The sequence below is a fragment of the Sarcophilus harrisii genome, chromosome 3, assembly GCF_902635505.1.
Source record: "Sarcophilus harrisii chromosome 3, mSarHar1.11, whole genome shotgun sequence".
Lineage (NCBI taxonomy): Eukaryota > Metazoa > Chordata > Mammalia > Dasyuromorphia > Dasyuridae > Sarcophilus > Sarcophilus harrisii.
In genome coordinates this window covers 43,889,167-43,913,941 of record NC_045428.1, presented here as the reverse complement: position 1 = coordinate 43,913,941, position 24,775 = coordinate 43,889,167, and the positions used below count along the sequence as shown (strand labels likewise).

The 24,775-nt window shown below is 35.2% G+C and overlaps 1 protein-coding gene and 1 long non-coding RNA gene across 2 annotated transcripts in view; one reads left to right on the top strand and one right to left on the bottom strand.

The window, feature by feature from the left end:
• Positions 1–10,106, bottom strand: part of LOC111720080 — a 30,037-nt gene extending 19,931 nt beyond the window's left edge. Inside the window, exons 1-2 of the long non-coding RNA XR_004232770.1 lie at positions 10,037–10,106; positions 6,099–6,153 (exon numbers count right to left, since the gene is read on the bottom strand). This is a non-coding gene — a long non-coding RNA (uncharacterized LOC111720080). The remainder of the gene's footprint in view (positions 1–6,098; positions 6,154–10,036) is intronic.
• CPB1 (carboxypeptidase B1) overlaps positions 1–23,493 on the top strand; it is a 43,691-nt gene extending 20,198 nt beyond the window's left edge. Inside the window, exons 10-11 of the mRNA XM_003766095.4 lie at positions 19,098–19,182; positions 22,882–23,493. Coding sequence (XP_003766143.1) covers positions 19,098–19,182; positions 22,882–23,069 — 273 coding nt within the window. The 3' untranslated portion in view covers positions 23,070–23,493. The remainder of the gene's footprint in view (positions 1–19,097; positions 19,183–22,881) is intronic.
• Positions 23,494–24,775: the final 1,282 nt, after the last annotated feature.

The following is a 24,775-nucleotide window of genomic DNA, read 5'->3' as shown; positions in this document are numbered from 1 at the left end:
TATACTGAGGAATATGTGAATCTATTGTACATACAATCTATTGTGCAATACATACGTACAATACGTTGTATGTATATACATACGTACCAAGGAACCTAATTCTTCAAAAGAACTAGAGTAGATAGAGGTAAAATTTAGTAGCAGTCAGATGGTGGTACCATATTACATAGAACACCAGTCCTGGAGCCAGGAAGAGTTCATCTATATGAGTTCAAATCCAACCTCAGACATTCACTAGCTGTGTGATCCTGAAAATGCGCTCAACATGTATGTCTCAGATTCCTTATTTCTAAAATGAGCTGGAGATGAAAATGGCAAACCACCTCATTATCTCTGCCAAGAAAATCCCAAATGGAGTCATGGAAAGTCAGACATGACTGAACATGAATAATGATAGTAGATAGACTAGGCTTTGGAGCCCCAAGATTCAGGTTCAAGTATTACCTCTGATTCAACCCGGAAATTAGATAGCACAGCAAAGAGTAATGGACCTAAAGTCTGAAAGCTTTAAGTTCAAATGTGACCTCAGACACTTTAGCATTATATAAAGGCTACTGTTAGATTATTTGTATGATATATCGCCTCTATGACCCTGGCCAAGTCACTTAATTACTCAATATTCTAGGCAATTCTCCAAAACTGTGACAGCAAAAAAAAAAAGTAACAACTCACTTTAGTAGAGGGAATTTCCTCACCTGGGAATTCCCTATGAGAAATATGTCAAGCCTATACACAAATGACAGATAAAAGATAAAATAGCTAGTTTCAATTCAGGAACAATAAAATTGAAAAATTAGAAATTAAGGAACACTTGGCTTGTAGAAATAGAAATTCTCCATCCCACAGAGAAACAGTGTGAAGTTTTATCCATTTATTTGATCCAAAATATTATATCATATAAAGTGTTACATATGTGTGTATTGGCTTTCTCATATAATTAATATTTAGGAACAATCAATACATAAACTCAGCAGCTATAAGAAGTGGAATATTTTGTTTCATATTGGCGCAGTTTGTTTTATGTTTTTCTAAATGAATTATGTAACTGCAAATATTTTTTAAAAGAAAAAGAGTAGAGATATTCAATATTCAATTCTTCTAGAACAAAGAAAGCTAGAAGATATAGCATCACAGTATTTCAGTATTTGACCAAACATCCTTTTTACAACATCACCAGCACCTGTGGTTATCCCATCTTTGCCTAACAGTCCCCAGTTATGGGAAAACCAGTAGCACCAAGCCTGATCATACCATCTTTAACTAGCTTTAATTGCTTGAAATTCTCTTCCTCCTCCAAGCCAATTTATTTCTTTCAACATCTCTATTCATTGCCCCCTATTTCTGCCCTTTGGGACCAAAAAGAAAAATCCTAACTCTTCTTTGGATCATTTTAATTGTTTTTCTATAAATCAAAATTGACATAGACATTCTTTTAATATATTTTAAGCTTCTCATTGAAGAGAAGACATATAGTAGAGTAGAAAAAACACTGAGATTAGAATCAATAAACCTGAGTTAAAATGAATGAACCTGGATCTGCAATTTATTATTTATACTGTTGTAGGACAGTCTCACAAACTCTTTGAGCCCCACTTCAGTTCCCTCACCTTCAAAAAAAAGAATGTTGGACTAAATAATCTCTAGGCTTCTTTTTATCTAAATCCTATGATCTTTGGATTTTCTGATTGTATTCCATAAAGAACAGCATAGTTCATAAATATTAGAGCTAAAAAGGACCTCAGTGACTGATCCTCTCATTACAAAAGTAACAAAAATAAGACCAGAAGAAGGAAAAATGGTTTTTCCAAGACCACATCGCATTTAGCAACCTATCCAGACTAGATAAGACTTAGCTAGAACTTAACTGTCCTGATTCTCAACAGAACGTTCTTATGAATTCATCCATTTTTCAACTTTCTCATGATCTCAGAACCATTGTGTTACCAAATGCATAATTTCAAATTCTGCTGTTTTTCTGTCAGGGGATCCCACTTTCACATTATTTATGTTTACATATTTTATCCAGTCCCCAGGAAAAATGTAAGCTTCTTAATAATAGGAAAAGTTTTTTGTTTTGTTTTATTTTGTCTTCATTTCCCCAGCTCCTTGCATGTATTAGACATATACTCCTTAGCTTTGGCTTCATTGATTTGATTTGATTTGGCTGAGTTCCAATTGAATTGGGTTGCATATTATTTGAGAAAAGGAGAAAAGACTGGAATGAGCTGGTAACTTTAAAAATGTAAATTCATTTAAATGGAATAACAGAGAGTTTGAGCTATTTTGTTGAAAAAATAAAGATAAGTATAAAGTTAAACCAAATACTTAAAGGTGTTAATTAGCAAGACATCAGAATGAAAAACTTAAAATGATTACTTTTCCAAATTAATCATCTTATCTAATTGTGTTTTTTTCAGCTTACTGACTTACTATGTTTACAAACTAAAATTAATGCTAGTGAGGGAAGCCTTATCTCAAAATATCCTCTGAGATTTCTTCCATCCCTTCCTGCCAACACATCCTATTGTCTTCTGAAAATACAGATAGGTTTTATTATTTCTGGCAGTATACACTTTCCGAGCTTTTAGAATTGAGATTATATTACCAGCCAAATGGCTTTGACCAGCTAGTATCCTGGACAAAGTCTAAAGTATTAACATTGTTCTCAATAAAAAATAATCCAGTAAATAAATTCTGCCTCCAAAATCACATGCAGTACATTCCCATTTCCTGCCATAATTTGGTCCAAGAAAAGATCCAAGATTTAAAAGATCATATTGTTTTAGTCAAATAATTTTTTGTACCTAAGATAACATGAATAAATTATAGAAGCATATGGACCATAAATACTTTCCCTTAGAGCTGATTTTTTCACTTTTAAATCAAGGACACCTATATTAATAATACTGCCCTGATTTCTGATCATAACAACAAAATTAGATTAAACCCCAAGTAAAATGCTCATCAACCTCTTCCCTCCCTCCAAAAACCAAAAAACACAAGCTATAAAACTGTTATCTTCTCCCTAAAGTTTATTTTTATCCAAACACAACTAAAAAATTTAGGGAGAAATAAAGAGCTTATCACTCTTATCTTCTTTCTATCATCTTCCATTTTTTTAGATGATGACAGGTAGCTCAAAAACTTCACTCCTATTTCTAGTGATTAGCTCTTCAATTCCATCCATTGAAGTCAGAAGTTACCTTAAGTTTCATTTACAAAGTTTCACTTTGTAAGTGATTGATTCATTCCTGATTACTCAGATGAACCAAAAAGCAAAATCTGAAGTTAGCATTATCGAGCTCATCCAAATTCTAAATTTCAGCTAAGCCATATCCCAAATTAGTAAGTTTCCCTTCAAGGAACATACATTCACAGATGTTTGCCTTTTAAAAAATTATAAAACTTTTTTTAAAATCTTACTTTGCACAATTGCTATTTCACCTCATTTTTTTCTCTAAGGTCCAATTTGTGATATGTGATAGATTTTTATAATTTGTAACCATCCTATCAAACTTCAAAAAATATATATGCATGATTGACAAAAAAAAAATGGAAAAAAATTTAACATGGTTAGAAAATCTGGGTTCCAATCCAGACTGTAACATTTTGGACAAGTTATTAAAGTTCAGTTTCCTCATCTTTTACATGAAAGAGATAAGTTAAGAACTAAGATCCCTTTCAATTCTAAATCCTATGTTCTAATTTCAACTCCCCATCAAATGTTTTGATTTCCTTTACTGGACTAATGATTTCAAGCCAGCCACTTTTAAACCTCTACTGTATAACTAAGGATAATTGTTCCCTTTTCCTCTAAGCCTGACCAAATTCAGTCCCTCCATCAAGCAAGGAAAAAAGGAAAGAAGGAAAGCGGGAAGGAAGGCAAGCAGGCAGGCAAGGCAGGAAGCCAGGACTGTTAAAAAAAAACACCTGTTATAAGGTATCTTCCTGCTGTAAATTTATAATCCTATAAGCCAAAAAAAAAAAATACAAAGTGCTAAAAAGATGTATATTATGGGCTGCTAGGTAAGATATACATAAAAGTGAGTAACAACCCTTCCTGATCAAAGGTAGTTCCCAGAAAAAAGTTAGAAAATCTTAGAGGATGAAAAAATGAAGGAACTAGTGGGGAGATTTTAAGGTCTCTTTAACACAAGTAGACTAAAAAAACAAAATGGGAAACATTTTTTTTCCAACTTGGAAGATTCAAGCAAAGCCTTGAGTGATGAGAAGTAAATATATTCTTTCTTTCTCCCAAGAGTCGGAGTTCCCACAGCTGTTGCACATTGTTGTTCTGAACCATTTAAATAGGATAAGGGAAGCCAAACTAGAAGAATCTAGCCCTGAAGAAAACTTGGTCATGTGATTTCTGGCCCCAAATCCAGTTCTGGACATAGTTCTTTTCAAGACTATGAGCCAGGTTTCCATTACCACATTACATCTGTGTCCGAGTTAGTACTCTTCTGCCAGGTATACATAGTTATGACAGTGATGTACAAGAGACAGAAGACATCTTAGCATCAGATGAAAAAGTCATCAACCAATCACCAGTCCCAAAGCAATGACTATATAACCAGTATTCTGACTATAATTTTTGTTGTATTGTAACTATTTCTGCCTGTTTTTGAATCAATCTACTCTTGTTTTAAGATAGAAGAACTGATCGCTAAGTTCACAGATTTAGCATCCAATTCTGTCATCTTGAATCCATCCAAAGTAGAAAAAGATTGATGAAATTATCAGAATAACAGATGGAAACATAGGTGGGAAGAAAAACATGTCTAGTTTAAGCAGAAGACAAAAATTCTGCCCAACTTGGATGATTCCTATTAAAGATAATAAATCCAATAAATGCTTATAGAATAGCTTTTAAAAGCAATATTGTAAGTATCTGGAAGTTTTTGTGTGGAAGTCAAAGTCCTTATATTCACCCAGTTTACATGATAGGTATCCAGTGGGCAATCCATGGGGCAATTTACAATATTCCTGAGGCTGTCAAGCCAGATTAGAATGTAATTGGAAATATTTAACAAAATGTAAGAAATACAGTAGAGAACAGAAAATGGTACTATATGGTTTTCTAAATCAATTTATGCCCCAGAGGGATCATTATATCTGATTTAGTGGTCCCAGTTTCTGTTTGAGTAGGACGCCTCTGACTTACACTAAGATATATTAGGCTTCATCTTATTATCTCTATATTAGGAGAAAATATTAGAGTTGGAAATGACCTTAGAAATCACCTAATTTGACCTCCTCATTTTATATTTACATATTTTGTTCACAACAAAGCAAAACTCTAAATGACTTTTCTCAAAGTCAAACTGCTAATTAATGGCACACCTGGTGTTAGAACCTAGGACTCTATTATTGTCTCCAATACACTAGATTATTATTCATTATTAAGCCTCTGGATTAAAATTCTAATTTATGTGGTATTAACCTGGATGTTCAATTGAGTTAAAGCACTTAGTAAACTTTAAATGACTTATAAATAATAAATATCATTATTATTATCATTCTTATTATTAATCAAGACAAAATGAATTTGTAACAGTAGAAAAGTCTAAGACTCAGAAAAATTCCATAAATTTGTTGGGCTCATATATCCAGAAATATGAGAAGTCGAACTCAAAATTTTTCAAGTGCAACTTTTAGTCCATTCCATGTTTTCTTTTTGTATCAACAGATGGGAATAAGATATCCTAAACAAAAATTAAAATAATAAGGAAGTGGGGGGACCTTGCTTCATACCGTTAGCCTCCTAAAGAAGTTTTCTCAGCTCCTTTGCCAGGCCTACGGCCACTCAGCAAAATGGTGGTTCTCAGTCCAATTTTCAGTCTAACTGCTAGCCACCCAATCGAACTGGTTAGTCTCAAAAAAATCTTGAAAATGACCATTACACAATACCTAGGATATTCCTGCCATATTTGAAGCTACTTTTCAATTCTAAGAGCCATTATTTCTATCCCATTGAAATTATCTATCAAGGTTCAGTAAGTTATCAAGGAATATGCAAATATTTATTGATCATCTCTTATTTGTCTAGAATAATACTAGACACTCTGAAGGATATAAAAAAAAGACATGATCCTTACCTTGAGAAGAACTTAAAATCTTGTTGAGGAGACAGCATTTGTACACAAGGAAATACTGGAAAACAATAATTTAATTCAATTTAAGAATTTTCTTCTTCTTAAAAATGTATTATTTATTTTTAACATTCATTTTTTTAAAGTTTTGAGTTCATAGTTCTCTCCTTTTTGCCCATCTCTCACCTCTCCACTGAAAAGACAAGCAAAGATGATTTCAATTAATTAATGTATAGAATCATGCAAAACAAATTTCCATATCAACCATATCACAAAAGAATAAAGAAAACAAGAAAATTATACTTCAATTTACACTCAGAGTTCTTCATTTAGTTCTCTGGATATGTATAGTTTTTCCTCATGAGTCACTTGGAAATGTCTCCAGTCATTGTATTGTTCAGAATATCCATTCTTTGACAGCTGATCATTACACATTGCTATTTCTGTGTACAATCATCTCCAGGTTCTTCATATTTTCTTTGCATCAGTTCATACAGGTCTTGATATGTTATGTTTTGTTTTCTGAAATCACCTCCTCAGTTCTTATAGCACAATAGTATTCCATCACAAACATGCCATAACTTGTTCAGCCATTTTTTAATTAATGAGCATCCTTCATTTTCCGATTCTTTGCCATCACTAAAAGAGCTGCTATAAATCCTTTTTCATTTTCTTTGATCTCCTTGGGGTACAGACCTAATAGTGATGTTGCTGGATCAAACAGTTTACAGATTTTTATGCCTTTGAGTATCGTTCCAAATTGTTCTCCAGAATGGTTGAACAAGTTCACAATCCCACTAAAAGTTTATAGTGTGCCTATTTTTCCTTATCCTCTCCAGCATTTGTCATTTCTGACACATTATGAAGTGGTCCTTCAGAGCTGTCTAATTTGAATTTCTCTAACAATAACAATTTAGAAATGTTTTGTATAGCTATAAATAACTTTGATTTATTCTTCTGAAAACTGCTTGTTCATATCCGTTGACTATCCATTAAATAGGGAATGACTTCTATTTTTATCAATTTGGATATTTCCCTCTATCCTATTTTCTTCTGTTTATATTCTCTCTTTTTCTATCTTGTCCCTCCTCAAAAGTCTGTTTTGCTTTTGACCACTGTTTCACGGTAACTTTAAATCACCTTCCCTTTTATAATCCTCACTCTTATCTTTTATCTCCTCCTCATATATAGATATAGATATAAGTATATATAAGTGTATTTTTCTCTCTTTGAATCCATTCAGGTGAGAGTGAAGCTCAAGCATTGCCTGCCACCCCTCCATTTTTTCCTCAGCTATAAAATTCTTCCTTGAAAGCCTCTTTTATGTGAGAAAATTTTTCTCATTCTATTTCTCCCTTCCCCCTTCTCCCAGTGCATCTTTTTTTTTCTCACCCCTTCATTGGGAGGGGGTGAGAAATCATCTCATCAACTCACACTGCTGTCCTCTGTCTTTATAGAATACTTTATATATAGACCAATGATGACAAAGTTCTTAATAATTGTTTAGATAGATAAATGATCATCTTCCCATATGGTAATGTAAACAGTTTAAATCTCCTATGATTACTCTTTCATGTTTATATTTTTATACTTCACTTGGATGTTGTGTTTGAAGTCAAATTTTCTATTCAGCTCATCTTTTCACTAGGAATTCTTGAAAGTTCTCTGCTTTCTTAAGTATCCATTTTTCCCCTGAAGGTTTATATTCACCTAGGTTATTATGATTGTCATACTAGCTCCTTTGCTTTCCAGAATATAGGATGTTGAAGCTTCTTTTACGTTGAAGCTACCAAATCTTATGTGATCTGACTGTGGCTTCACTATACCTGAATTGTTTCTTTCTGGCTGTTATTATCCTTGATCTGAGAGCTCTGAAATTTTGCTATACTATTCCTGGGAGTTTTCATTTAAGAATCTACTTCAGGAGATGATTAATGAATTCTTTCAATTTCTATTTTACTTTCTGGATCTAAGATATTAGGGCAATTTTGTTTTATAATTTCTTGAAATATGATATCTGTGTTGTCCAGTCATTTCAGTTATGTCCAACTCTTTGGGACCTTTTTTGAGGGTTTTCTTGGAAAAGATATTGGACTGGTTTACCATTTTCTTCTCCAGCTCATACACAGGATCATACAATCAGTGGTTATATGAGGCCAGATTTGAATTTAGGAAGATACGCCTTCCTGACTCCAGGCCTGGCACTGGAATAACAAGAATAACAAAATGCAGGTAGTTTAATGATTCTTAAATGATCTATCCTCAATCTATTTTCTAGGTCAGTAGTAGTTCTTCTGATGAGATATTTCACATTTTCTTCTATTTTTTTTTATTATTTTGACTTTGTTTTGTTGTTCCTTGGTGTCTCATGGAGTCATTACATTCCACTTGCCCAATTCTAATTTTTAAGAAATTATTTTCTTCAGTGAGCTTTTGAACCTCTTTTTTCCATTTGACCAATTCTGCTTTTTAAGTTCTTTTCTTTGAGTTCCTTTTCCATTTGACCTATCACGCTTTTGAAGGAATACTTACTTCAGGGAATTTTTTATTATAGCTTTTTATTTACAAAACATATGTATGGGTAATTTTTCAACACTGACCCTTGAAAAACCTTCTGTTCTGACTTTTCCCCTCCTTCCCCCCACCCTCTCCCCTATATGACAGGTAATCCAATACATGTTAAATATGTGAAAATATATGTTAAATACAATATATGTATACATATTTATAGTTATCTCTTCAGGGAATTTTTATGCCTCTTTTACCATTAAGCCATTTCTGTTTTTAAGATTTTTTTTGTCTCTTTTATCAACTCATTTCTTTTTCCTATTTTTCTTCTACCACTCATCTTTTTTCTTAACTCTTCTAGGAATTTGTGGCAGGCTTGGATCCAAATTAGAGTTTTTCTTGGAGGCTTTGTTTTTACATTATAGTCTTCTTTTGAATTTATATCTTGGTCCTCTCTGTCACTACAAAAGCTTTTAATGGTCAATATTTGTTGTCACTATTAATGTTTGCTTATTTTCCCCTCCTATTTCTTTTTTTATTTTAATAATAGCTTTTTTATTTTCAAAATACATATAAAGATACTTTTCAACATTCACCCTTGCAAAACCTCGTGTTTCAAATTACTTACTTCTTGACTTTGAGCCTTATGTGATGGTTGGGCTCTGCTCACCTGGGAGTGGGGAGTTACTGGTCCCAAGCTTCAGTCTCTTTCATGGTACTGTTTTCAAAGCTGGTTCTGAGGTCTGCAAACTTTTGGTGCTTCCAAAGTGGTGTGATACAGGAAGAGGTATAATCACTAATGCCCTGGCCTGTGCTCTAGTCTGTATCCAGAAGGGGCTCCTGTTGTACTAGAGCCCCAAGTTCTAGCACTCCTCACTTCCCTGAATCTGTAATCTAGTCCTCTGCTCTCCAGTAGTCTGGCTCTCATACTACTGCAAGTGTGACCTCTAAACTAAGTTATCTTAGGCTAGAAAAAAATTTCCCTCTGACCTTTCATTGACTCTGCCATTCCAACATTTTATTTTAGGAGTTATTTTAGAGAACATTGGGAGAGTTCATCTCAGTTCAGGCTTGTACTTCACTATCTTGCTCTATCTTCAACATGTATTTTCATGTTAAATATTTATGATCAAAATTATACTAGATCTTGGAAGACATAAAAACAAAGAGAGAGAGAGAAACATATGAATAAATAAATATCTACATAAATAAATAAATGAATAAATAGAACATAAGTCATACCCTCAAGAGGCTTACATTCTACTAGGGAAAAATATACAATAGAGGCGAAAAAGGTGGACACAAAATAAAGTAAGTAGAATATATAAGTAAGCACAAAATATAAATAAAGTAAATGCATATTTATTTTGGAAAACAAGAATTAATAACAAGAAAGGGAAACAAGAAAGTTCTTATGTAGGAGAGCTGATACTTACACTGAGCATCAAAAGGAGGTAGGAATTCCAAAAAGTAAGTGAAGAGAAGGAGCTTTCTGCCAGAGAAGAGCCTGTTTAAAGGTGCAGAGGTCAGAGATAGACTGTTATGTTTGGAGAGCCGCCAGATTGGCTGGAACATAGAGTACCTCAGGGAGATTAATGAGAAATAGGTCTAGAGACTTATTTAGGTCAGAACAAGTTTGTGAAAGATCTTAAATGCCAAAAAGATGAGTTTGTATTTTATCCCAGAGGCCTAAGGGAGCTTTAGAATTTGGGTGCCAGAAATTTTGTGGAGGTAGAAGAGATTAGATTTGACAATTGATTGAATTTGGAGGATGAGGGAGAGGGAAGCATTTGTATGAGACTATCATAAATCAATCCAGTTCAACAAGCATCCATTAAGTGCCAACTATGTATAAGAGACGGGAGATAAGATGATAAAATGAGCAATAGTCCCTGCCCTGTTCTACAAGTTGTTGTTTTTTTTCCTACTAAGGGAAAAGAGCAATAAGCAGATTTAGACTCTGAGTTAACAGTTTAGAAAAGGGATAGAGAATACTGGTTAAATTAATTGGAGAAGACTTCATGAAGGAAATGGAACTAAAGAAGGACAGGATTTGGACAAACAGAAAGGCATAGGAAAAATATTATGAATAAGTTTGTAAGAATCCACCCATGGCAAGAATTCATTTAGAACTTTCTGTGTTCTATACTCTATAGATAGAATTTTTTTTAAAAGGAAAGGAAAAAAAGTTTACTGCCATTAAAGAATTGATATTCCAATGGGAGAAACCATATATAAATCAATTAATATAAAGTAAATGCAGAAATATGATAGAAACTAGTCTTGAAATGGAAAAAAAGAGTAAATCTAGAATGTATTTGTTGAGGGATGATGAATTTAAAGGAAGAGAAGAGTGAGAAAAGATCATAGGAAAACAAAAGATGCTGAACTCAAAGGTTCACGCTGGAGAGTAGTAAAAGGTAAGATCCCAGTGGAAAGGTGAGGCAGACAATTCGATGTATGCTTTGAGACTATTACAAATTCTTAAGCAGGGGAGTGACACACAGTGTTGTTCCAGAAGATTAATTGGGCAGAGGTATGAAGGATTAAGCATTATCTACCAGAAGTATGAAATCCAATATATTCTTCCATTCATTTCACTTGATTTTTCCTGAAATGATCTACAGTTAATCCTTGTGCTTTTTATCTTTGTTTTGCTTGAAATAAGGATAAGACTACTCCAAAATATTCTTGGCAAAAGATATTTGGGGCTTTCACAAAATCCTAAGTATTTTTGTTAATAAATAGCAAGAGGCATTCTACAAGTCTCAAATACAAGAGGGCTAGGTCATCTCGATTACACAGTACTCTTAAATGTTTATTTGGAAGGAACCTGGCTGTTCACCAGAGTAAATGAATGCAGTGGGACCTTGTAACTACAGCTGACTCACCCTTCTTCTCCCTCTCCCTCCACCCCCCACCCCAGTTTTACATAGCTACAAAAAAATGCACATCCATCAGCCAAGAAGGAAAAGTTGTTTTAAATCAGGGGAAGCATTCTCACACATCCCACAGGGCCTTTAAAGACCGACAGTCCCTTCTCTCATGAGCCAAAATTTCTCCTCATTCTTTTTTCCTCATTTACTCTCTGCCCTCCTAATAAAATCTTGAGTCCTTTAACTGCCCTTTTTTCTCAGAAATATGTTTGTTGTCTCGTATCTCTCATGCTCAGATCTTGACTTGTGTTTCTAAGGTCTAAGGGGCTTCTCTTTTCTAACCAGAACTGCAAAAGTCAAATTTTCTCTATTTTTCTCTCTGAATTGGTTGTTTCTTATCACAAGAAGAAGCTTCCTGGATAGAAAGAAGGAAGCTGCCCTTGATGATAATCTTTATCTTTGCATTATCATAAGTGAGCACCCAGAGTGAGATGGCTAACTATCTAGCACTCCATTCTAAAAGCTGAGTTGGATTCCATTTTTTTATGTTTTTACTTTGTATTTTTTTTTTTGCATTTAAAAACATCATTACAAGAAGGGATCCATAAGCTTTATCATAATGCCAAAGAACTTCATATCAGGAGAACACCAGTCCTAGGGCCTAGCTTTCTGATCTGCAAAATCCTAAGACTAAATGCTATCTAAAGTCCCTTCTAATTCTAAATCTACGATCATGTGATTTAGAAATTATTGGCCATCCTTAATTGGTTCTAAGTCTGACATGCTTTTGTTCTAATGGTCCATTTCAGGCACAATGGCAGGTTAGTTGATAAAGCATTCTGGCTTTATTAGGCTGACAAGACCTGCCAGTGTCCCTGACTTCCCAGTCCCCACTCCATCAGCCATGAGCTACTGTTGTCTCCATTTGCCATTATCATCTGGAGCCAAGTCAAGCAAATGGATGTTTTCAGTCACGTATCTTTTTAAAACCAGAATATAATAAATGAAAAAGAATGAATTTTGAATGGGGAAATATAGAGGCTTGAAAGTTATAAAGAAGTGAAGAGGGGAAACAAGAAGGCTGGCACAGCATGAGCAAAAGTTCAGAGGTAAGAAGAAGTATGGTACGCCTTGGAGAACATCCACAATGGCCCTGGCCTGTAAGTGGCTTGCCTCTGACCTGATTTATATTTTATTTCCTTTTATCCTTCAATGCAGTGTAAAATGTGCTCCAGCAAATCTTCTATTGAGTCAAGAACAGAAAAGTTTACATGAATGGTACCATAGTACTATGAGGGGAGAAGGGAATGCAGGGCTAGGAACTGCCCAAAATGCATCATATTCCCTACATCATCAGTACTTCTGTAAGGATTTCCTGCAACTCATTTGGCCATTCCCTAATCAGAGACTCACCAAAGGAAAGGAAATTATAGTTATAACATTGCTAGCAAGCAATAGCCAAACTCCCCCTTGAATGCTCTCAGTGAGAGAGAACTCACCCCTCTCAAAACAGCTTTTAGCATGGGAATTAGTGGGAAGTTATGCTCTCCATTGAGTGTCTGAACCAGAGAATCTTAGACACGTTCGTTGTGTCTACCAGAAACTAACATTGATGAAGCACCCTGATCTCCTCCAAAGGACAAACCAGGATTTATCAGCTAAAGAAAGCCTGAAGCATCATAGTTTGGCTAACTGTGACATACCCAGAGCTTAAGAACAATTTTGGACTTTCCTTGATCTTGCAAATAGGAAAGCAAAGACCAAAAGCCAACATTTCGAGCTGATACCAAAAGGTCCTGAATGTGTAGTCAAAAGCCTTGGGTTCAGATCTTGGCTATTACTACACGTATACCCTTGCCTTAGATATGTAACCTCTTGGGTCTCAGTTTCCTCATCTGTAATATGAGGGTATCAGAGAGCCAAGACAATCTCAAGGATCCAATTCTAGCAGGATCTAAATCATTAAATCATAAGAAAAAAGATTTATAACTGGAAGGGATCTTCATGATCATTTAACCTAATATTACCATTTTACAGATTAAAATACTAAAGATGAGAAATTATATGTCAGGAGCCAATATCACTCAGGTAGTTAATAGCAAAAGCAGAATTTTCTGACTCCATCCCTTGCCTTCTTGCCCATGATCCTGCATCGTCCCAGCCACCATGCAAACCATCCATCAAAGACCCTAAAGTTCTATCCTTCACCACCAAAGTCATGAGACATTTTTGTATCACTTCATCTTCTATATTTAAATTCAAGAGGCCTCCATTTCCATTAATATCCATTAGTCCCCTTTGTTGTTTAGTTGCTTTCTGTTGTGTCCGACATGACCTTTTTCTGGGGTTTTCTTGGCAAATATACCAGACTTGTTATTTCCTTCTCCAATTTAGCCCCCCCCCCCCCAGCCACATACTTTAATCCTTAAACTTGCACTGTTTTAACAGCTTTCTTCTAAGCCAAGGCTTTGAACCTAGTGATGAGCTGAATTTTTTTAAATGAGATGCTTAAAATAAAGTCATGAGATGGCCTTAATAAGTCCAATGCCTTGATGCTAGCCCCCAACAGTGGTACTGCCAGTAAAACATAATGGCCAGCCCAATTGATGTTCATTTTACATTTCAGAAAAAAAGAATAAGCTGACTATTTCCAAAAGATACTTAGAGATGATCAGGGAACACTAGGTTATCATTTTGCAACTTCAGAAACAGTTTAAGGAGTGGCCAACTGAAAATAGCTTATTTTTTAAGACTGTAACAGTCATTATGATTAAAAATGATAATAGAAGATAAAAGATAAAAGCGCCTCTTCGGGGAGGATATATATATGATAAGTAAAATATCTATGGATGAGATAAAATTATAAACTCCTATATACAGAACTAAACTTTCCATGTGTGTGGCCAAGAGAAGAGCACAAAATTATATTTTAGAATTCATAATTTTTAGGAGTTTCAGAAAAAGTTCAGAAAAAAAATGGTATTCTAGGAACAAACCAAGAATATAATTCAAGATTTTAGAGCTTAAAGGAAAGAAAAGAACAGAAGAAAAGCCTCAGGAAAGTGGCTAGAAAGGGCTGGAAGTTCATCTGTAGGATCAAAGGTTTAACTTCACAGAAAAAATTATTGAGATCTTCTTTTGATGAATGGCAAGTAGGAGAGAATCATAGACCAGTGGGAATCAGGACATCAATTATCAGAAGAGCAAAAAAAAATCCTCACCAGGGTCTTATGTGTAGGATTATAGATTCAGAAGTAGAAGAGATCTCAGAAGTCATATAGTCCAGCCTCCATCATTTTACAGGTGAGAAAACTGAAACCCAAGAGTGACTGACCTCAGATCACGTATTTAATGAGCCAAAAAGGGAATAAGCACTTATCTAATACCTACTATATGCCAGGTAGTATGCTAAAAGTTTTACAAATATTATCTGCCTTGATACAACAATCCTGCAAAGCAGGTATTGTAGTTATCTCCATTTGAGGGATATTGGATTAAACCCCCCCTCCAAAAAAAAGCTTCTTGCCCAAAATAGCACAGCTAGTAAATGTAAATTAGTAATAAATTAAATACAAAGATTATATTGGAATCCCCTGTGCCACTTAGCTACCCCTATCGTCCCAGAAGTAGGATTTGAATTCAGGGCCTCTGAATTCCAAATCCAGTATTCTTTCTACTATATAACACTATCCCTCCATCTAAGAAATTATTTCCTAAAGTATCTTGAGGATTAGTTAATTACATAGAATGAGTTAACATGTACACTATCCTAATTTCATTAAATGTCTAGAATACGAAATAATGAATGATTTAGAAAACAAAAGTCTAATCTTTTGGTTGAATTTAGATAAAATGATAATGCTTTTTTTGGAAGGGAGCAACTCTTAGTGAGGGACATTTTCTGTCAATGCAAATCAGCAATTACTCTGAAACTATGGTTTTTGAGAGTTTCCTGGCATGTGGAGGAAGAGATGGGTCACAAAACCAAAAAGTGGAAGGGATGGAGCCCAAATAATAGAGTTTCCACACTTCAAGTCATGGGTTTTTTTTTCCCACTACACCATATAATATGTCCATGATATTAATGCTAATATTACTATTGCTCCTCTTCCTCTTCCTCTGCTTCCTTCTCCTCCTAGTACTATTAAAATAATAATAAAGATTGATGACATAGTTAATACCCCATGAGGCAGATGGTAATACATTTTAAAATGATTAAACAACGGCAAACTCCTAGAGGATTTGCTTAAGCTCTGTTTGCCTCAGTTTCCTTATCTATAAAGTTGTGGTAATGATAACCAAATAAGATAATATTTGTAAAAGTGCTTAGCACAGTGCCCGGCTGCTTATTCCCTTCTCCCTGTATGAACCTCATTTTGGAGAAAATGATGGCACTTGATTCCATTTACTCTATGAAATTTTCTAGCTGAAAATTAGAAAAAAAACAAAGTATATAAAGTTTAAATGGACAGTGAATTCACTTTAGAGCTTGTGCTGGGTCATTTCAAGAGCTTTTTTCTAAGAGTCATTAGTATGATTTCACAATTCTTTTCAAACGTTTTAATTTATAACCAGTTAGGTAAAACATCAGATCTTTTGTTACAGAACTGCCAAATCCCTTGACTGACTTCACAGCCCTTCAAGTTACTCAGCTGGTTTTGAGTTCAGGACAAGGAATCAGAGCAATTACCATTTTTTCTAAATTGCATTATTCTAATTTTTTTTCCTATCTCCAAGCATATGTACAAGAAACAGTAATATTACTGCACTAGGAAATGTTGCTTGTTTTATAAGCAGAATGAATTGTAGTTAATTCCCTAGCAGTAAACAATCAGTTTTTCCAATCTGTATTTCCCAGAAGACCCATTCAGGCTCTACTGCTTAAATGATTCATTCAAATATGCAGTATGTCAGTGGAAGTAAGAGAACATTTTAATGTATTGCTTCTCTTGGGGAAATCATCTTTGGGACTGGAGCTAGAAAGCTAAAGAGTTCTGAGTCTTATTAAAGTATAATGCAGCTTCTAAAACAGTAAAATACAGGTAATTTTTTTTTTGGAGGGGGCAATCGTTTTATTAATAAGGCCAACAGGTTATTTAAAAAGGATGGTCATTTGACTATCTCTTTTAAACCAAAGATGAACACACCATCATGGGACTTAGGAGAGGCAATATGAATGGAAAATGGAAAAATGGATGATGCTCGACAACAAAGGACAACCCCTTTTAGTATACAGATAAATTATTGAAAATATTTTCTACCTAACTTCAAATGACCTACAACTGGAAATGCAATGCACAGTCAGTCTCTAATTGACCAGACTTGAGATTCTCTGAGCTATATCCTAAAACCCCAAGACAATGGAGTACTATTGGCTATATGATCTGACAATAAGAGGATTAGCCTGGGAACCAAAGACCTGGATGCCATTTTAACTCTGCTCCTCACTACCTGGGTGTCTTTGGGCAAGCTAATTCCCCTCTTGGGGGTTCTAAGTTTCCTCAATTATAAAATGGAATGAATTGACTCATTGAGCTATAAGGAGCCCTCCAACTTTGACGAAAATTTCTAGGCTGGTCCCAAAGATCACCTCGGCTACCAAGTCTTTCCTACTTAAAGTTTCTACACCATTTCATTAAGTTTCAGATATTTACTATTGCTAAAACTTGGGTTCATTTTCCCTCCCATTCAATCAATCAACAAGTATTTTTTAAGTCCCAACTATGTGCCAGGAGCCATATTAGAAGCTGGTAATACAAAAATTAAAGACCCAAGGGACACAGCCCTGTCCTCCAGAAGCTTATATTCCAACATGGGGAAAGGGACAGACTGACATGCACATGTATAAGAATGTAGTACGTAAATTCAAAATTGTTTTATTGGGAGCACCCTGGTGGCTGGAGGGGAGCAAGGATCAAGAAAGACTTCATCTAGAAGGAGGCTCTGAAACTAAGTTTTGAAAGAGATAAGGGATTCTAAGAGATGGATGTGAGGGATGAGGGCATTGCAAATGTGAGGGACAGACACTTGAAAGACACAGAGATGGAAAATGAAATGTCATGCATGAGTAATGTAAGAAGGCTGGTCTGACTGGACTGTAGTACGTGGGAAGAGGAGTAATGCACAATAAGGTAGGTTAGCCTATGCTGCAAATCTTTAAAAATCATCCCAATTATTTTTTTTCCGGAATTACATCAATCAATCAATCAACATTTATTAAAGATCTGCTTCTGTACTAGGCACTATGCTAAGCATTGGGGACCTAAAAAAAGAGGCAAAAAACAATTCCTGTCCTCAAGGAACTTACAATCTAAAGTAGACAACATTCAAATAAAGAAAACTATACAAAGGATAAATAGGAAATAACAGAGTAAAGGTATTAGAATCAAGAGGCATTGAGAAAAGTCTTCTGCAAAAGATAGGGTTTTAGCTGGGACTGAAAGGTAGCCAAAGAAGTCACTAGGTGAAGCTGATGAGGAAGAGCATTCTAGGAATGGGAGACGACCAGAGAAAATGTAGGGAGTTGATAGAGTACCTTGAATATAAAAAAGTTCTTAAAGTCATGGAGAAGCCCCAAGCTCTAGTTCTCTCCTCTGAACAATTCTACAGGCCAGTAATATGCACCAAATTAAACCTAAAGACACATGAAATTTCTTAATATACTGACCTTAGTCATCAATAAGCAAAATGTTTTTTGAGTGATTTATGTAGCCTCATGTTTTCAAGCTTAATAAGAATTTCAAAAAAAGAACAAAACAAATCTAATAATTCCAGGGCCGATTCCCAAGTATCTTAAAAGGGAAAGAGTACTTTAATGAATAATAAAATATAGATCCCGAATTAATTTGTGAAGAACTTAAACAAGTCACCAAAACCCCGAGCCTCAGTTTCACCATTTTTAAGATGAAGGCTGGAATGAGATAATTGATGCCAGTTGCAATAATCTTGTGATGAAGAGTGCCACATACACCCAGAGAGAGACTGTGAAGCACAATATAACATTCTCACTCTTTTTGTTGTTGTTTGCTTGCATTTTGTTTCCTAACTCATTTTCTTTCCTTTTTTGATCTGATTTTTCTTGTGCAGCAAGAAAATTGTACAAATATGTTTACATATATTGGATTTAACATATATTTTAACATGTATAACATATATTGGATTTCTTAGCATCTAGAGGTGGAGGTGGGGAGGAAGGAGGGGAAAATCTGAAACACAAGAATATGCAAAGGTCAATGTTGAAAAATTATCCATGCAGATATTTTGAAAATAAAAAGCTTTAATTTTTTTTAATTTAAAAATGTAAAAAGATGAAGGTTAAGACAGCTAAATGGTACAGTGCTAGAGCACTGCCCCCCGGAGTTTGAGTTCAAATCTAGTTCCCAGCCACTAAACATTTAAGTCACTTAGCCCCAAGGGCCTTCCCAAAAAAGGTGAAAGTTATATTCTTATTTCCAACTACCTCCCTCACTAGAGTGTAATCACGGGTCAGCTACCAGGGCTTTTGAAAAGTACCTTAAAAACTTGAAAGAAGGGAAGAAGAGGGATTAAAAAGCAAGAATCAGAAATATGCATGGTACCATTTCAGTGTCTGAATTTTCTTCCCTTATGATTCTCCACACAGAACAACCTGGCCAAGGCAGCAATCAAAGAACTGGCAACATTGCACGGCACACAATATACCTATGGTCCTGGAGCCTCGACCATCTGTGAGTATCTGATTTATCTGTAACCACCAGCAAATACTAGTCGGAGTCAATAAAGCAGGCCCATGGCCCTTTCTGACTGACAATTTAACCCTCTCTTCCAAAATGTTCCACATGTAACTTTAGCTCAACTGTGAATTTTTTTTCTAAAACATGGAATCTTAATCAGATTTCTGTTTCAGAAAAGATGTGGGTGTAGGCAGACCATTTCAAACCACAGAACCAAGTGCCAGGACTAGATATTTTGCTTACTTCTTCCTCAAACACAAATGAGATGCAATGGAGATTAGATATCTTCTGAATGTGAACACAGACATGATCTGTACATCATATTTTCAATTTCAATTTGTATTCTGAATTGATTTCTGCCTGATTTATTTTAGATTTCTCTTAATTTTCTTTGAATTTCTTTTAATCATAGGACCAGTGAGTTTATATGAAATAGAATTAGAAAAAAAATATGTATATATATAAAATAAAATAATCTAGCTGTACAACCATGGGTGAACACATAAACTCTTGGTGTCTTAGGTAATATGTGTGTGTGTGTGTGTGTGTGTGTGTGTATCCTGGTTATTTTTTAAACTATGACTTTAATTTTCTAGACACATAACTTTAATTACTAAAAGACAGGTAGATTTAATCACCCAATATAGGTAATCCTAGAAGAATTGGCTTTTACCATTGAAGCAAATATTCCTCTGAGTTCCTCTAAAACTTGATGACAATTTCTATATCATAACTATCATTTAAAATTTTGTGCTTCCTAGGAAAAAAACCAGATATGGATTTTTTTAAATACTTGCAAATGATTAACACTATCTTCTTTACAGAATATAGAGCACATATTAATATACTATTTATAGAGAGAGACTTTAAATGTAGTCTACATATCTGTATATAGAGGCCATATATGCTTGCATGTACTCCCTTGTGATCTCGAATAACTTATTGAACTCCCTTGGCCTCTGTAAAAGGAAGGAGTTGTAATAGATAATCTTTAAAGTTCTTTCCAACTCTATATAAACGCTCAAAATGTCTCCCATCCTTCCACATTTTTTTAATGTTACCAACAATCTCAGAGGAAAACAGTGAACTGGAAAAACCAGTATCCCTGTCCCGTGTTGTTTTAGGCATTTGATCATTTATACTTAGTGAGGTAAATCCAGGCAGATTTAATATTTGGTTTTTTTCTTGCTTGCTTGTTTGTTTTAAGCTATGTTTTCACAGGTGTAAAGAACTCAGCACAATAGGCAATCCTTTGTAAATTATAGTCTTGGAATATTACCTAAGACACCAAGAGTTTACGTGGTTCACCCATGGTTGTACAGCTAGATTGTTTTAAAGGCAATACAGGAAAATGAAGTCAAGAAGACTTCAAAGATGATTTTTTCTCCAGAATACAATGATGCTTCTTGGTGAATTTTATATAGGACAGGAAAATCTATTGGTTGAATACTCTTACTCATTTGTGTCTCCCTTCAAATATCAGACTTCTACTAGTTCCTTCCCTATTGCCTTCTAATAAAACCAAGTCTTTTCCTTGAAAAGCTTTCCCTAGGCCCTCCTCTTCCCTCAACCTGTCCTCCCATATTTCTCCTTCCTTTCTGACTCTAATTCCTTTTTAGAGATGATGTCTTCAAATGCTTTTTTCCTGCTTTTTCCTTAATCCTTTGCAATTTGGCTTCTGATTTCATCACACAATGGAAACTGTTCTCCAAACTTACCATAGAGCTCTTCATTGCCAAATCTTAGGGTCTTTTCTCAGTGCTCACCCTTGACTATCCCCCTTTTTCTCAATACTTTATCCTATGTGGATTTTGGTATCCTATTCCCTTGACTGTTCCTTCTCAGGCTCTTTTGCCATCTCACCGTCCCAATCTCAGCCTCTGACTGGGACTATTTGCTAAAGTTCTGTCCCAGCTTCTTCTCACTTATCTCACTATGCAGGTTTTTCTTGTTGATCTCCTCAGCTGCCTTCATTTTTATGCAGATTTCTCTCCTTCCCTCCTTCTCCCTCTCCCTCTTCCTCTTTCTGTTCCTTCCTCCCTCCCCTTCCCCTTCCCTTTCTCCCTCCCTCCCTCCTCTCTCTCTCTCTCCCTCTCTCTCTCCTCCTCTCTCTCCTTCTCTCTTTCCTCCTCTCTCTTCCTCTCTCTCTCTCTCTCTCTCTCTCTCTCTTCCTCTCTCTCTCCCCCTCTCCCTTCCTCTCCCTCTCCCTCTCCCTTTCTCTCCCTCCCTCCCTCTCTCTCTCTGTGTGTGTGTCTCTCTCTCTCTCTTTCTCTCTCTCTCTTTGTCTCACACACACACACACACACACATACAAGACAACATGCTCCAGAATTCCTAGATCAGTTTTAAATCATTAAAATTTAAACTGCATTAATACTTTTAGTACACACTGCATCTATTTATCTAAATTTATATGCACATATGTATTAATATACATGTGAATGTTACATATATAGATATGTCACATATATGTATTTACATCTGAGTTGTCTGCATATATAGGTGTATATATAAACATGTATGTGTAAAAATATATGCATATATGTATTATATAATGTGTGAGCAATGTGCCAATTACCAAATTACGAAATAAGATAAAATTACCAAAAGAGGGAGTTATAGAGGGACAAGAGAAGAGGGACTAGGAAAGACAGAGACAAAGATAGAGAGACAGAAACAAAGACAAGGAGAGACAGGGAGAGGAGAGAGAGAAAGAGAGCAGGCAGAAACAATGAAAGAGAGACAGAGAGACAGACTAAGAGAGAAGGAGAAGGAAGATCGAGAAATAGAAAGAGGAAAGAGACAGAGATCTCCATGTCTATTCTCTTCTTGCTTATAAGATGTTTTAAACTAGAAATCTCAGAGACATCTCAAACTTAGAATGTCTATAAGAGAACTCATTATCCTTTCCCCCCACTCCTTACCCCAAGCATACCATTTCTGTCAAAGGCACCACTCTCCTATTAGTCTCCCAAGTCTGCGATCTCAGCATTATCTTCCATCTTTGACTCTCCCTCACCCCACATAGCCAACCGGTTGCCAAATCTTGCTGTTATCATCTCCACAACATCTGTCTCATCGGACCCCTTATCTCAGCTCATGACCACACCCTGGTTCAGGCTCCCATCACCCCTTGCCTAAATCATGACAACAGCCTCCTAATTGATCTTCTTGCTTTATTCCTACCTCTCCACTCTACTGCCAACATAATTTTCCTTAAGCACAAATTTAACCAGGTGATCCCTACTCAACCTACTCACTTGTAGGATGAAATATCTCTGTTTAGCTTTTAGTACCCTTCAGGATCTGGCCCAACCCTACTTTTCTAGCTTTAAGGCTGATAACTTACACAGCATGAGTTCCTTTCTTCTCTTAAAAAGCTGTCTTCTGCAGGAAGTTTTTCCCAGTCCTCAGCCCGCTGCCCAACTGCTGATGCTCTTCCTCTCAAACTCTCATATTTAATTAGATATATATATAATATATATTCATTCACTTTATATTTTTATCTATATTTATGTGAAAATTTGTTTATACTTTTCTTAGAATATAAGCTTCTTTTTAAGAAAAGATTGCTTCCTTCTTTATATTTGTACACCCAGCACCTAGCACAGTACTTAGCACATATTAAGCTTAACAAGTGTTTGTTGATTGATTCATTCAATCATTCTGGCTCTATTTCTCCTCATGTTTCAGATCCTGCAGCTGGAGGCTCTGATGATTGGGCCTATGACCAGGGTATTAAATACGCTTTCACCTTTGAACTCCGGGACAAAGGAAGATATGGCTTCCTGCTCCCTGAATCTCAAATTAGACCAACTTGCGAAGAGACTATGCTGGCCATCAAGCATATTTCCAATTATGTCCTGGAGCATCTTTACTAATTTGAAAGGCTCTGAAGACCCAAGAAAACTTACTCTTAGATGCAAATTCTCATTTCTTATTTTTAACATCTTGAATATTTTGGAATCCTGACAGCAATTTTAAGCCATAGAATTAGTTTAATCATGTCTTAATATCAATTAAAATTAAAATTATTCCCAATTTAAAAACCATCTACTTCTCTGGCAATTTGAATGGGCAAACAAGAAAATGAATAAATCATATTTTTACTTTGTGTATGTATGGAGAGTTTAAAAGATTTAGTGGTCTAAAAGTGGGGTTGTACAAAAGTCATCTCCAAACTCTAATATACAATTTGTTCTTTCCTCATTCAACAAACATTTATTAAATCCTGCTCCTGGGCAATAAATTGGGCTGGATACTATGAAGACCAAAAAAAAAAAAAAAGATTACCCTTGTCATCAAGAGATTTCCATTCTACTAGACGGATCCAACATGGTGGTAGAAAAATAAATGCCAAGTACATACAAAATAAATATGAAATAATTTGAGAGAAAGGAAGAGGAGGAGGAGAAGATATAGACAGACAGAGAGACAGAGAAAAAGGGACAGAGAGGAAGACAGACAGAGACAGAAACAGAGAGAGAGTAGTGCCAGCTGAGGGGATCATTACAGCATGAAATGCAATATATATTCCCTGAGAAATAAGGATAAATAAGAACAAAAAATGTGTTTCTGAAGTGTGAAATAAAATAAAAAATCCTCAAGTCTAGACTTTATATCCAATAGATATAGGAAAAAGGGGGAAATATAATCAATAATAATAAAAATTACCTCACAGGAGAATCAAGCATGCTATCATTGAAGAGCATGCTTTACATATTTTAAATAAATATAAATTTTTTATATTTAAATAAATATTAAATAGGCTATAGAGGCAAGGGGTGTTAGGCTTGGAATCAGAAGGATATAGATACAAATCCAGCTTTTAGAACTTCCTAACTTGCATACTATTAGAAAAAACAACATGCTCACATATGAGGATGTATAAAATAAACAAAAGATTTGTTTTTGTTCAGTTATTCTATTCATGTCTGACTCTTCATGACCCCATTTGGGATTTTCTTGGCAAAGATACTGGAATGGTTTGCCATTTCTTTCTCCAGCCCAGCTAAATACATAAGAAGAAGTTACAAAAAGAGGGTACAAACAGCAGTTGGGGAGCCAGGAAAAGTTTCCTGTAAAAAACCAATGCTTAATCTATATTTTGAAGGAAACTAGGGATTTTCTGAACTAGAACTGAAGAAGTATATTCCAAGTGTGGGGGGTAGTCATTGTGCAGGCACAAAGGTGGAAATAGAATCCCATTTATAAGAAATCTAGTTTTCTGGATCATTGAATATCGAAGGGAGGAAGGAAGGAAACACACATTTATTAAGCATTTACTATGTGCCAGGTACTGTATTAAAAGCTTTACAAATATTAACTCATTCGATCCTAAAAACTACCCTGAGAGGTAGGTACAATTATTATCCCTATTTATAAATGAGAAACTGAAGCAAATAGAAATTAAATGAGTTGCCAAGAATCTCATCGATATTAAGTGCCTGAGATGAAATTTGAACTCAAGGCCTTCCTGATTCCAGCCTCAGATCGCTATCCACTGGACCACCCAGCTATAAATGGCAAAGGTCTTTACAAGCCAAATATAGGAATTTCTATTTTATCCCAGAGGAAACTCCTGGAT